Below are 15,346 nucleotides of genomic sequence, written 5' to 3' on the forward strand. Positions count from 1 at the left end.
GCCTACAAGACTGATTACTCAAAAGTCTTGTTCAGGACTATTTAGTGTGGGTTTTATGGCCTTATTTCAGCTACATTTTTTTTTCCAAAAAATGAAAACATGTACATCCATCTTGGTCACATATTATTATAGCACAGTTTGTGCTGAATACAAAAAAAATTACATGTTGGTCAATAGTATGTTTTAAGTAGCTGAAATAAGCACAAATATCAGGGTGTAACGGGTCCCGGCCAGGGGTCCGCTAGCAGATATATTTTTATAACCCTGGTCGAAGTACACTGGAAATATTGGAAATATGACACAGAAATTAGTGACACGGGACAACACTTGCTCTTTCTCCATTCAACCGGATTATCTTTATTAATCCAACTTCATTTCAACTCTTTTATCTGCAATCACAAATTATTACTGTTATTTTTGGTTGCTCTGTATTGAGAAACAGGTTATATCCACAATTGGATAACATGCAGTCACATATACTTCAAAAGTACATTTTCACATAAATGTATCTCACATATTTCCTCAACATTAACTCATCACAGTTTTATCTTAAACCATAAACACTTTCTCTCTAAAGCATATTCTCCGTTATCTCTCATTAAATGAGTATTTCTGTATTCAGTATACATCGTAAGTGTTCACTTTATACAACAGAATAAATTCTACTTGCAGTTAAGTTGAATTATATTTACATTATATGAGTACAAACTTCAAGAGTTAACATACGTCTCATAACTTTTACACTAAATTTCTATGAACCGAAACTGTGTTAGTCTAATACTACCACGTGCGTTTCACTCAAAGCTACATCTGTAAACTGCTTTTACGCAGTACATTAGCGTTATTTATCACCCGTAATGCATAGTCTTACACACACAGTTACTTTACACATACACAGTAATAAACTCAGAAATATCCCGAGCCATTAGGAACACATAAAAGAAAACATTAGTGCGAGCGTCGGCCGCCATTTCCTCAACTTCACAACGTTGAATATTTACACACTTAACATACCTTTAGCTTCTCAAACACACATCACCGGGGATTCATAGTAGCTTAATAAACATTTGTAGTCACATAAAAGATGTAAAACTAACCTGGAAATATGACACAGAAATTTGTGACGCGGGACAACACTTGCTCTTTCTCCATTCATCCGGATTATGAGCTTGTCTTCCTCCGCGCCTCGCTAATGGTCCCAGAGTGACGCGGCTGAAAGGTACTGCCACCTTGTGTCCGTTCTATGAAACAGCATGTCATAGCGTGCTTCTGTATATTCTCTCAATAGTATTTGATGTGTAATAAAAGGAAAGTCAAGTCAAGTCAAGTTGAGCTTTATTGTCATTCCGCTACATGCGGGGGCATACAGTGGAACGAAATGTCGTGCTTCACAGGACCACGGTGCTACATAAATACAGGCATACAACAATGGAGTAAGACAATATAAACCTATACACAACTATCCTACTGATAGATTTTGACTATAAATATACTATCTATAAAAAGTACCTATACAAACTAAAAAATACAAACTATACAAACTATACGAATGCTTCAGATAAATACTGTACATGTGCAAGGAGAAACATTGAGTTCAAGCAGCTGGCTGGGGAACAGTGCAGGAGGATTTGTAGTGCATGAGCATGTAAACATACATATATTACTGAGTTCTTTTTGTGGGATTTGTGTACACACAGCAGTGTGTGTGAAAAGTGACTAGTGCGCATAGAGGAGGAGAGTGTGCTACTACAGGTGGTTTGTACAGGCCCACTCACCTGTGTGTAGCACACTTGATTGCACGTTACATGTTACAGGAGGTAGGGGTTTGTATGGGGGTTCAGAGAGGGCGGGGTGATTTGAGTTCAGGGCTCTCACAGCCTGGGGAAGAAGCTGTTGAGCAGTCTGGCAGAGCGGGCTCTGATGCTCCGGCACCGTCTTCCTGATGGTAGGAGCTGGAAGAGACTGTGGGAGGGTGTGTGGAGTCCTTCACGATACTATTGGCTTTGCTGGAGCATCGTGTGAGGAAAATATCCAGGATGGAGGGGAGAGGGGCACCGATGATCCTTGCAGCGGTCTTGCGGTCTGCTGCAGTACAGTTCCCGTACCAGACAGTGATGCAGCTGGTCAGCACACTCTCAATGGTGCCCCTGTAGAAAGTGGTGAGGATGGGTGGAGGAGACTTGCTCTTTTCAGCCGGCGGAGGAAGTGTAGGCGCTGTTGTGCCTTCTTGAGAGTGACATGGTGTTGGTGGACCAGGTGAGATCCTCTGTGATGTGCACCCCCAGGAATTTAGTGCTGCTGACTCTCTCCACAGTCGAGCTGTCGATGGTCAGTGGGGGTTGATCAACGGAGTTTCTCCTGAAGTCCATCACAACCTCCTTTGTCTTACTCACATTGAGGGACAGGTTGTTAGTACACCATTCAGCCAGCTGTGCCACTTCCTCTCTGTAGTGCGTTTCATCGTTGTTGCTGACGAGACCTACCACTGTTGTGTCATCAGCGAACTTGATGATGTGGTTGGAGCTGGACTTGGCAGTGCAGTCATGGGTCAGCAGTGTGAAGAGCAGCGGGCTGAGCACACAGCCTTGTGGGGCACCTGTGTTCAGTGTGGTAGTGCTCGAGGTGTTGTGGCCGACACGGACTGACTGAGGTCTTCCGGTTAGAAAGTCCAGGATCCAATTGCAGAGGGAATTGTTAAGGCCCAGCAGGTTGAGTTTATTTATGAGCTGTTGTGGGATTATTGTGTTGAATGCTGAGCTGAAGTCAATGAACAGCATTCTAACATAAGTGTCTTTGTTTTCTAGGTGGGTAAGAGCTAGGTGGAGGGTGGAGGAAATTGCATCGTCCATAGAGCGGTTCGGACGGTATGCAAACTGGAGGCGGATCGAGTGTGTTGGGGAGGCTGGTTTTGATGTTGTGCATGACTAACCTCTCAAAGCACTTCATTATGATTGAGTCAGTGCTATGGGACGGTAGTCATTTAGACAGGACACAGGTGATTTCTTTGGTACCGGTATGATTGTTGTGGATTTGAGACATGTGGGGCGACTGCCTGGCTCAGCGAGGTGTTGAAGATATCTGTTAGGACATCTGTCAGCTGTGCAGCACAGTCTTTCAGTACACGGCCAGGTATGTTGTCGGGACCCGCAGCCTTGCATGGGTTGATCCTAGATAGGGACTTCCTTCGTCGGCTGGAGACAGACAGAGCGCCTGGTCGTTGGGAGGTGTGGGCAGTTTTTGTGCAGGTGTGTCATTCTGCATTTCAAACCGTGAGTAAAAGTGGTTGAGTGTATCTGGGAGGGATGTGTCATCATCACAGGCCTGTGGCGGGGGCTTGTAGTCTGTGATGGTCTGAATAGCTTGCCACAGGCTCCGTGTGTCACTGCTGTCTGTGAAGTGATTGTTGATTTTTTGAGCATATGACCGTTTTGCATTTTTGATGCTGCGGGACAGATTGGCTCTTGCTGTTTTGAGGGCTGCTTTATCTCCTGATCTGAATGCTTCATCTCTGGACTTTAGCAGCCCACGAACCTCTGCTGTCATCCATGGCTTCTGGTTGGCGCGTGTGGTGATGGTCTTGGTGACTGTCACATCATCAGTGCACTTTTGGATGTAAGCAGTCACAGTTTCAGTGTACTCCTGCAGGTCTGTGTGGTTGTTGTAGGTGGCCGCCTCTTTGAACATGTTCCAGTCTGTGTCCTGGAAGCAGTCCTGCAGTGCTGAGGTGGCATTGTTTGGCCATACCTTGATCTGTTTGTGAACCGGTTTGGCCAGTTTCAGAAGTGGTCTGTATACTGGGATTAGCATAACAGAGATGTGGTCTGAGTACCCGAGATGGGGGCGGGGTTCAGCTTTGTATGCGCTCTTAACTGTTGTGTAAACAAAGTCCAGTGTGTTATTTCCCCTTGTTGCAAAGTTCACATGTTGGTAGAACTTTGGCAAAACTGTCTTTAAGTTTGCGTGGTTGAAGTCACCGCTATGATGAAAAAGCCGTTGGGGTTATTTGTTTGTTGTTAAGCTGATGGCGCTGTACAGCTCGCGGCGCGCCCTTTGCGTTTGCGCGGTGAGATGTATACCGCGACAATAACAATGGCCGTGAACTCCCACGGCAGATAGAACGGTCGACACTTCACAAACATAAACTCCACCAGCGATGAACAGTGTTTTGTCACTACCCCAGCATTGTTACACCATTCTTTGTTGACGTACACACACAAGCCACCGCCGCGAGTCTTACCAGACAGTGATGAATCTCTGTCCGCGGTAGCAAGTTAGTCCGATGCAGCTGAATGGCGGAGTCCGGGATGTTGTCGTTCAGCCATGTTTCAGTGAAAACAAACACACAACAATCCCTTGTCTCATGCTGTGTAGATCGACTGAGTTGAATTAAGTCCAGTTTGTTTTCCAGAGAGCGAACGCGTTTGAGAGCATGAGTGTTGGAAGAGCCGGTCTTGTGGGGTTTTCCCTCAGCCTAGCTCAGATACCTCCGCTTACCACGCTTCCGTCCTCTCTCACACCGCTTGCGGCGCGCCGCCTTGTGCGGTAGCGACAGTAGGCGAGGCAGCGGTCTCGAGGTCCGGCTTCAGCAGTAAACAGAGGCCTCGTAGCTTCTCAGTAGCCGCCGGCGAGTTGGTCTTTGTATGCATTGCCGATATCCAAAAGTCTTTGGCGAACATATATGAGTTTAGGAGTGATTTCCTTATGAACTAGCGGTTTACACTATTTGTAGACGAACAGACGACATTAAAAAACAAAAAAGCACCGTCTTTGGGACCTGGAGCAGCCGCTGCGTCTGATCGCAAAGAAAACAAAATATAATAATCTCAACAAAACCTATTTTTGTGAGTGTCACAAGGGCATGTCAAAACATCTCAAGGGCCCCAAAATGACCTCAGACCCCAGAGGGTTAAAGATATAGCCTTCATAAATAGCGCACTAGTGTTCTCGTTAATGCATCTCTTTCTGACAGAGACAGATCTAGATTCAGTGGTAACAGAGATCAATATATCAAAGAAAATACAGAAGTGATCAGATAGTGCTACATCCTTAACAACAATGGATGAAATGTTTAGACCTTTACTGATGAGTAAATCTAGAGTGTGTCCACGATTGTGTGTGGGTCCATGCACATGCTGGATCAGATCAAAAGTGTTTAAAACAGTAATCATTTCTTTTGCAGTTTTGATTTCTGCATTATCTGTGTGAATATTAAAATCCCCTGCAATAGTAAAACAGTCAAACTCTGAGGAAATCATTGATAACAGTTCTGTGAACTCTTCAACAAAGGCTGGAGAGTATTTTGGAGGTCTGTAAATAATGATAAACAGAATGCGTGGAGCACCTTTCAGCACAATACCTAGATATTCAAAGGACAAATACTGACCAAATGACACTTGCTTGCATTGATAAACATCTTTCAATAGAGCAGCTACACCTCCACCTCTCCTAACAGTCCTGCAGACACTTGTAAAGTTAAAGTTAGGAGGGCTGTTTCATTGAGGACTGTTGCACTGCAGCTGTCTTCAAGCCATGTTTCATTTAATCCAGGTTGTTTGTGGTTATAAAATCATTGATCAGAAATGATTTATTTTTTAGTGAGCGAATGTTTAAAAATGCTAACTTGATGGAATTACATTTTGTCTCTACAGCAATCTTAGATTGACGCATTACAGGCCGCAGATTAGATGGGTCAGCCGTGCGGCTTGAGAAGGCCTTAGACTTTCTATCACGTGATAAAACAGAAATATAGAAAGCTACAGGCACACTGGGTTCCGCTTGTTCTGTGAACATTTGTGAGTGTTGCTGCTAATATAGCGGGACCCGACACATATCACTGAGAGCTGTTATCAGTTGTTTTTAGTTCACCTACAGTCGATGGAGGAGGGTTTGGGCCCTGTCGTTGTGGCAGTGGTCGGAGAGCTCTCACAGGAGGAGGAGGGAGAGCTGGGCCAGCTGTCTTTGGTGGTTGTGGGGCCCGCCGTTTTTTAGTTGATATCTGGGGCTTGCAGCGAGCAGTGGGAGAGTTTGGTCCCAGCATACACCAGTTCCTCCATTTTCTGTGAGAAGCTTAGAAGTGGAGATTCTGGAGAGAGGATAGTGTGTCTGGTGAGATGGGCTCTGGCTCTGGTGTTTCCAGTGGCTGTGAAATGTTGTCCTGGCTTCCCTGGCTGTTTTCCAGATAGTTGTCCTTGGGTGCTGAGTCTTGGAGCTGTTGTAGTACGTCACAGTCTGTTTGTGATGAGCTCTGTGGGCAGGGCTCAGCCGGGATAGTCTCTGTGAGGAGAGCTTGTTTTGGCTGCGTGGTGTTATCAGTGTCCTTGTGGGATGTGTCAACCACAAGATGACTCTGAGGCTGACATGAAGTCCTGTGGTCACTCATATTCTGTCCAGGTGTGTGTGTGCCATTGAGGCCGAGTGGATTGGCACACACCACTGAAGGATGACGGAGGGAGAAATAGATATTGTCCTTTAGGACTCTTGCACCAAGTTTGTTTGGGTGGAAGCCGTCCAGTTTAAACAGTTGTCTATGGCCCCAGAAAATATTGAAGTTGTCGATGAAATTGAAATTGACTCCTTTTGTACTGCAGGTTCTTTGTAGCCATGTATTCAGCCCAAGCAGCCGTGAAAACATGTTAGTTCCTCTTGCTGGGAGTGGTCCACTGATGAACGACTGAACTTCAAGCCTTTGAAGTGTTTCAAAGAGTTATTTCATAATGTCTACAATGCAGTGATAAAGGAGCAATCAGTTACTTCAAACTGATATTAAAAGACTTGTTTAATTTAATTAATTATTTTATCTTCGTGTGCCAGTGTCACAATTCCAGCCTTTTTGAGCAATAGAGCATCTCTTTGCGCCACCTGGAGGTGATTTCGCAAATGACTTTCACATGTGACCTGGGTGTATTTCCGCAACATTACAGTGTCATGCACGATTATTTTGACACTTTGATTTTTTTTTTTAATCACAAAATAATTAGTTTGATGCCATGAGTCAGTTTTGATGACTTTGTAATAATTAATAAAGTGTTTAAAATAGTAACAGTGAAAAATGAGTGACTGTTTCCAGTGTAAGGAACACAAAAGCCCCGAGCGGATAAATTTAGTAGAAAGAGAGAAATATAAATTTAACATGCGATGACCGTGATCCGATCAAGGCTAAGAAGCTTTCTCTTCCTGACACAGAGTAGAGGTTTATTAGTCCCTATTTTTTTGCTAATGTGCTTAGCGGTTTTTAGATGTTAACATTTTAAAATTGACATGACAACTAATCGAAAACAGACTTCAGTCACATGAATGATTTTAATAGTCAATTCACATTTACCGTATCCTAACTGTGTGAATTTAAACAGATTTGTATTTATTATCTTTACTAAAATAAAAAATAAAATAAACGTATCTGGGGGACCCTCTAAGTCTATTTTTTACTTCTTATGGGGGTCCTGCATCCCCCAGACCCTCTTAATTCAAGAACTGTGTGAAACAGAATAAAATCTCACTGAGATGATACAGATGAACAGATATAATAAAGTTTTCACATTATTCTTCTGGCAGGATCATCTTATTTAGTAAATTATCTCAGCATTCTCTGATGTGTCCCGGTCTCTCTCAATCATCATTATATGTTTGGTCTTAAACGCAGCTGCGCTCATGTTTTGCTGCAGGACAGCAGCTGTGAGTGTATTTTCTGTCATCTTTGCAGGACTGTGAAATAAAGAGTGAACAAAGTAACATATCTTTAGCAACACTGTGAAAGTGAACAGCACAAAACAGACACGAGACCGGTATAAACACAGATATCTATCGGTACAATACACTAAACATGCGTCATGACTAAACATGCGTCAGTTTCAGATAGCTCAGTTTTCACAGTCCACACTACAACACCAAAACAATGTTATCACCTTCATCCACTCGGGAGAGCGTCTTCAAAAAGATCAGTTTCACAAAAACAGCATCTCAGTGTGAACAGAAGACCGAAACAGAGAGAAAAAGATGCGTTTCTAATGAGCATGTATTAGTGTGAACAAGACCTATGGCTTCCAATTGAAACTATCCGTCCAGAGCAGAAAAATGACTGAAAATCAGCAAGAACATGAAGAAAAAGAGCAAGAAGAATGTGTATTATTTTCAATTATTTTGAATTGTTGTCTTTAATGTTAATTTTTAATAAATTAATTGACTAGTCCACTGATTAAATGTAATTTTTAGTTTGTGTCAGTACACCTTAACAATCAAAACATTCGTATGTATTTCAGTGGTGGCTTGTCAATAGAGGGTGCCACACACAAAATAATAATTATTATTATAAACTATATAAATTGATATGCATAATATGATAGAAAATCATCTGTGCAATATATAAGCTTTTCCTATATGTCTTCTCTGCCTGTCAGCATCTCAAGTTCACCTCGGGAGATTGAGAAGTAGCAGTTCAGCCAATTAAAAAAAAAAAAAAAATATATATATATATATATATATATATATATATATATATATATATTAGGGGTGTACGGTACATGTATTCGTACCGAACCGTCAAGGTACGGACATCTTGGTTCGGTGCATGAGGCCTTACAATGAATACAGGCAATTCACCCTCAATCCGAATTGAGGGAAAATCAAGAAGGGGCGCCCGCAGTAATGCAGCGCTGTTTGATAACCGCCAGCAGAAGAACAGCGAATGCCATGAGATGCGCGCGAAAACAAAGCCCCCTAGACATTGCCCATGTGCTGATTCTGAACGCGTCTCTCACATAGACTGACAGTGCAGACAGATGAGAGAGTTAGCGGCAAGTTACACATGAAAAGACGGTAGAAAGAAAAAGAAAGATAGCGATACATGTAGAAAACAAAAGGAGAGATACAGACAACTGCGCCAGTGAAAGTTGAGAAACAGACGAGTGAGAAGAAGAAAGAGAGAGAAAATAGTCTGGCTGACTATCTGGTCTCAGTCAGGAATATAACTCACAGACATTTACCACCAGCTGGCCACAGAAAGAGGACGACATAAAAAGACGTGGTTACCTAAAGAAGAGCGAATCTGTAACGAATGTAGATCAGGATCAGTTGAGACGGAGGAACACTTCCTCCTCCGCTGCGACAAACACACGTCCTTCAGAGACGCACTGTACTGTCAAATACAGCAGATTATTCCTGAGCTCCAGTCTGAACATGAACATGACAAACTAGGAATATTACTTGAAGAACCTGCTTCCTCTTTGGTTGCACAACATATTTATAAATGCCATAAACTAAGACGTAAAGAGTGAACACATCTGCATTAGTAGTATCATTAATGTTTATATAAATATATATGGATGTATTTTGTTTTGTTTATTTAAGGATGTACATTTGTTTTGTTTTTATTCTATGTACAATGCTTTGGCAATATGTATGTAAGTATGTCATGCCAATAAAGCAATTTGAATTGAATTGAAAACAGGCGAGTAAGACGGAGAAAGAGAGAGAAACAGATGAGTGAGAAGAAGAAAGGGAGAGAAAAATAAGGAACAAATGGCGCTCTCCAAAAAAAGAAAAGTGGACAGTGAAAATAGAGCATTTAATCTGGAATGGACAGACTCATTTATGTTCATACTTCTCACTGGGAGCACTAAACCAGTGTGTCTCATATGTTCAGAAACCGTGGCTCTTATTAAAAGTGGCAATGTGAAACGCCATTATGAGACAAAACATAAAGGTTATGAACAAACATACCCACTCAAATCTGAAGTGAGATCACAGAAAATAAGTAGTCTCAGAGCCCAATACGAGCAGTCCACCAGGATCCTGAGCCACACATTCACTGCCCAACAACGTGCTCATGAGTGTTCCCTCAGAGTTGCTTGGATTTTGGGTCAACACAAAAAGCCATTTACTGATGGAGGGGTTGTCAAATAATGCATGAGTGCAGTAGCTGAAAGACTACTTGAGGGAAAACAAAAACAAGAGCTTTGTGATAAAATAAAGCAAATACCCATGTCAGCATCATCTGCCACAAAGAAAAGCGAAATATTAGCTCAGGACGTGCTAACCCAGCTAGATGAAGCCGTGCATAAGGCATCATGTGTAGCTTTAGCTGTGGATGAGTCCACTGACATGTGTGACAATGCTCAGCTGTTAGTGTATGTAAGGTTTTTCAACACAGACCAGAAAGCATTCTGTGAAGACCTATTAGGTGTCATTCCCCTTCAAACCAGTACAAGAGGAGAAGACATCTACATGGCCATTAAGGAGATGTTAACAAAGAGAGGAATAGAGCCAAAACAAGTGGTTTCAATAACCACAGATGGAGCCCCTGCTATGATAGGGAGAGAGAAAGGAGCTGTAGCAAGACTGAAAGAGGACAATCCTGAGCTCATAGCTTACCATTGCATCATTCATCAATCTGTCCTCTGCGCCTCCCTGTCAGATGAGCATGCTGAGTTGATGAACACAATGATGAAAATGATCAATTTTCTCAGGGCATCCTCTTCCTACCAGCATCGCATGCTTAGGGAATTCCTCAGAGAAGTTGATGCCAATGCTGATGATCTTTTGCTGCACAACAATGTGAGATGGCTCAGCAAAGGCAGGGTGTTAGCACGCTTTTGGTCCATCAGGAGGGAAGTAGCATCTTTTTTGGCAGAGCTAGTAAGTCAGAAAGCAACACAGTTTTCTCTATTTTTAGAAAATGAGAAACAGATGGATAATGTGGCCATTTTGGTTGATATCACTTCACATCTGAATGAACTGAATTTAAGGCTACAGGGCAAGGACAATTCAGTTAGTGAACTGATGACAGCTGTCCGCTCCTTTCAGAGGAAACTTGAGGTGTTCAAGGAAGACCTGCAGGGAGACTGTGCACACTTCCCAGCAGTGCAGGAACAGGTTCAGGGACAGAGAGATGTGTCTTCTTTTATTAACTTTATTGATAAGCTGATTGTAAACTTCAGCAACCGTTTTGACAGCTTCAGCTTTGGACAGCAGCTCACCATGTTCATTCAGAACCCATTTCTCATCACAGATGTCAGGGAGTTCTCAAAGGAAGTCACACAGCACTTCAAATGGGTAAATGCTGGGCCTCTCCAGATGCAATTGGTTGATCTCCAAGCAGATGTGGCCCTGAAAGAGCAGTTTGTAAGAAGTGACCCTTCCACTTTCTGGCTTCAAATGGTCCCTGAGACAGCTTTCCCAGGTCTGAGGAAAGTAGCCCTACACATCTTGACCATGTTTGGCTCCACATACAACTGCGAGGAAGCTTTCTCAACAATGAACATAATCAAATCTAAATATCGTTCCAGGCTCACCAATGAGCACCTTCACATGTGTATGAGAATTGCCCTGACTCCATTCAAGCCCAGGTTTAAAATCCTGGTAAGACAAGCTAGAGCTCAATTCTCTCACTGAGCAAATAATGAGGGAGTGGGATATAAGAGGGGAAGAAAGTGATATTCTAAAACTGTTCAATTGTTAAGATGTGTTGAGATTGTTTATAAAATTGGTTGTGATTGTTGAGTCAATATGTAAAACAGAAAAGGGGAAATTCAAGCTTTTCCTCCCTTTATTTTATTTTTCAATTTTCACATTTTATTTATTTTCTCTTATTTTGAAATACAGCCCTACTTTTATTTTGTTAATGAGAGAACATTATACATATCTACAGTCATACATATATGTTCAGTTCTATGTTATATGACAATAAATATTGTCAAAAGTTTTTAATTGTATTGAATTCATTTGATTTGGCAGTCAGGTATTTATTACATGCAGATGCTGATAAAACTACTAGGCTACTTAAATATATAAGCTATCACACTAACTAGTTAGACATTATGATCTTCCGGACCTTTGCTTCAAGAAATTTTCACTAACTGGACCTCTTTAAATTTTAGTTAAATACCCCTGCTTTAAAGGCTTGCACACTCAACTGTTTGCCGAACCGTGACATCTGTGTACCATGCCACCCCTAATATATATATATATATATTAGGCCTGACAGGGTTTTTCACAGAGTTTTGTTTGGGCTCCAGAAGTCTAGGACCAGCACTGCTAGTGAGATCTGAATCACGAGTCGCTCTTCAACAGCTTTCACTATATTAGTGAACACATTTGAGAAGAGTGAGGACAGTCTGGACTTTAGCTGTAAACACACACAGACATCTTCACTGTTGTGTTGTTCTTGATGTTTCTCTCTTCTTGTGTTCAGATGCCTGTGATCTCACACTGGATCCAAACACAGCAAACACTGAACTCATTCTGTCTGATGAGAACAAGAGGATCACACGAGTGAAAGATCCTCAGCCGTATCCTGATCATCCAGAGAGATTTGATGATGTTCCTCAGGTTCTGTGTGTTGAGAGTCTGACTGGACGCTGTTACTGGGAGACTGAACGGAGCGGAGCTGCTGATATATCAGTGTCATATAAAGGAATCAACAGGAAAGGAGGGAGTTGGTTTGGATTCACTGACAAATCCTGGAGTCTGGACTGCTCTGATAACAGATTCACTGTCCATCACAATAATAACAGCACTGATATACCTGTTGACCGTTTATCTTCTAATAGAGTAGGAGTGTATGTGGATGTGTCGACTGGCTCTCTGTCCTTCTACAGCGTCTCTGACACACACACACTCACACACTCACACACACTCAACACCACATTCACTGAACCCCTCTACGCTGGATTTGGGGTTTTTCCTGGTTGCTCAGTGTCTCTGTGTGATATTAAACGATGGAGAGACTCTCTGTAAATCTTTCTGATGTTCACATGCACACAAACTCATCAAATCTCACATCATTATATTTATATTCATTCATAATTAAATAGTTTTTCATTCTTCATCTAGAAGTTATAAATCTAGATCAGACTCATACTGTTCTGAATCTGTAATAAAGAGATTAATAAGTTTGCTTTAATATTTATATAGTAAACTGATTATCAAATGTAATAAAAGTGTATTAGTGACTGATTTAATGATGAAGTGGTTTCTGAATCTGATGTGAACTGATGACAGTATGAATAATGATGAATGTGATTGAGATCAGCAGAATGAAACTCAGAATTAATCCGTCTCCTGATCGTCTGCTTTATTTTTCTGTCTGCGCTGATTTAATCATATTCATTACTTACTACAAAACAGAAGTCAGAAGAACACAGACTGCAGGAAAGCAGGTTGATGAATGATGGTTTGCATCAGTCACTGAACCACTGAGGAGACTGAAGGGCTGGCTTTAGTTCACCACTGACTATATTAAAATAATGTCATTAAAACCTCAGTATATAAGTCTGCAGTAGTGCACTGTTCTCTACAGCCTTGTAATGCATTGAATTTTTCAAAAATATCATAATTTCCAGTTCAGTGCTGATACAGGAGAAGTGTTGCTTCACAGTGAAGATTATTACAACAGTTAATAACAGTATTCTCTACAATAACACAATGTAATGTTTAACAGAATCAGAATCTATTTTCTGTAAGAATTAGTGTTCATAAATATACAAACCTTGAAATATCAAATAAACCCAAATTTAAAAAATAAAAATGTAAAAATAAAATGTATATCACTTTCTAATGACACTATCATATCATCTTCCTTTGCATAAGTCAAGAAAACAGCTGCTTTATAACTTCAAAGATTTTCACAAATATGAGAATATGAATATTGAACAGAGTAAACGTACCTATATAAGATCACCAACATCTACATCGAGACATTTTTAGTGCACAAGATATTGGTTTCAGTACAAAAAGTTATGTTAAAATAAAATATTAATCTCTCACACAAAAATATTTAATTTTATTTTAAATGACAAAATAATTTCAATTAAGATATACATCATTAAATTCAGAAAGTCTGTCTGTGCTTCTTGGGTTAATTTCTGTGTTCTTTAAGCACAGCCCTGTTCCCATTAAGATCACATCAGGTTTTATCACAAATTCTTGTTTATTTAATCACAAAAAAAAAAAAAAACAGAACACTAAAATCAAGCAACAAGGCATTCAAGTCGATCAGTTATATATTCATAATGAAGTGTTATTAAAGCGCATATCAACATCTAGACTAGACCACCTTCAGCTAAATAACACATTCAAAAATCAGATAAAACAAACCAATAAAACATTTAATTAATGGGGATGAACACAGAAACTATCCTCATTATGAAGCCTCTTATTAAATGGATGTCATCTTATCTATAGTCTCTTAAGGCTGGAATACACACGATTTTTGCCCGATTTTCCTCGGATTTAAAGTCTGGAGAAGTTGATGCTAGTTACCAAAGATCAGAGTCAGTCTGCAGATTTGAGTTGACAGAATCCATAGAAAATCAATTAACTTAACTTAAAGTGACAGCCATCAGTTAATATGTAAAGTCTGTTTATGAAGTATTTACAGACGTTCAGTGTGGAAGAGCTTAAAGAGAGCACACTGAGCTTAATGGGAGCAGCAACAATTTCTAATAAGTTTCATATAATACTTATTAAAATTAAAAGATTTTGCAAAATAAATAGTCTAGGTCCATGTATTAAGTTCATACATATTTTATTATGAACAACTATTATTAACAATATCTATGAAATTATACTTTTTTCTTATTGATGTCACACTGAAGCTGTGTGATTTTCATAGTAGTGCACCCTTTAAGCTCACCTTACAATAATATGAAATCTTTAAAAATTACAGCACTGTAAAACCAGACCAGCAATAAACTGTGAATTTATAATATTATGGATGTAAAAGTACAAGCCAGTAATGCATGTGAAGTAATATATTAGTGTAGCACACAATCTTATACAGCTAGTCAGCTAACTGTGTTCTGTAGCATCTGCGCTGTTGCTAAAACTATCTTTTGGATCTAATGTAATTATTTCACACATCCAAGTTCCAGGTTATAATATACAAAAGTCTGAACATCAATCTCTTAATTTTACAATAAGTAGTGAAACTTACCCAAAATAAAGGCTTAAACATCTAAAAAAGTGCACATTCAAGGGGCTCCTCTTTTGGTAAAGTTTTCAGAGGCCGGGTCCAGGTGGATGGTAGACGAGTTGGATTGTGACTGGAGTGCTGATGGTAGGAAGTGTAGAACCTTAGGGAACAGACACAAAATTAATTTTGTACAGCACATTCTTTAACCAATCTAAGGAGCCTCCCATCGGCCACAGCTGTGGTCGTAAAGTTGACAAATGACCAGCACAACGCCCAATTGTCTGACTAGTGTCCTGCCATGCTCTCCTTATCACCTCGGGAGACTCGTAAACAACGATAAGTTTGAGGATGAAATGACCGCGCTACATCTGCACGGATTTAAGAACAAAGAACTGCTTATTTGGAGAGGTTCCAGAATCAGAGCGCTCGCGATACTGCGAC

At 40.7% G+C, this 15,346-nt stretch overlaps 1 protein-coding gene across 4 annotated transcripts in view; it reads left to right on the forward strand.

Annotated features, from left to right (window-relative positions):
• The window catches only part of LOC131524005 (NACHT, LRR and PYD domains-containing protein 3-like), a 70,018-nt gene extending 56,445 nt beyond the window's left edge, over positions 1-13,573 (forward strand). For 2 of the 4 annotated variants that reach the window (XM_058750741.1, XM_058750813.1), the window contains exon 10: positions 12,185-13,572. In XM_058750741.1, coding sequence (XP_058606724.1) covers positions 12,185-12,729 — 545 coding nt within the window. In that variant the 3' untranslated portion in view covers positions 12,730-13,572. Of the gene's footprint in view, positions 1-12,184 lie in introns of all 4 variants that reach the window. The other 2 variants (XM_058750873.1, XM_058750956.1) reach the window with 2 other exon arrangements.
• The last annotated feature ends 1,773 nt before the right edge of the window (positions 13,574-15,346 follow it).

This window comes from Onychostoma macrolepis, chromosome 01 (genome assembly GCF_012432095.1).
Source record: "Onychostoma macrolepis isolate SWU-2019 chromosome 01, ASM1243209v1, whole genome shotgun sequence".
Lineage (NCBI taxonomy): Eukaryota > Metazoa > Chordata > Actinopteri > Cypriniformes > Cyprinidae > Onychostoma > Onychostoma macrolepis.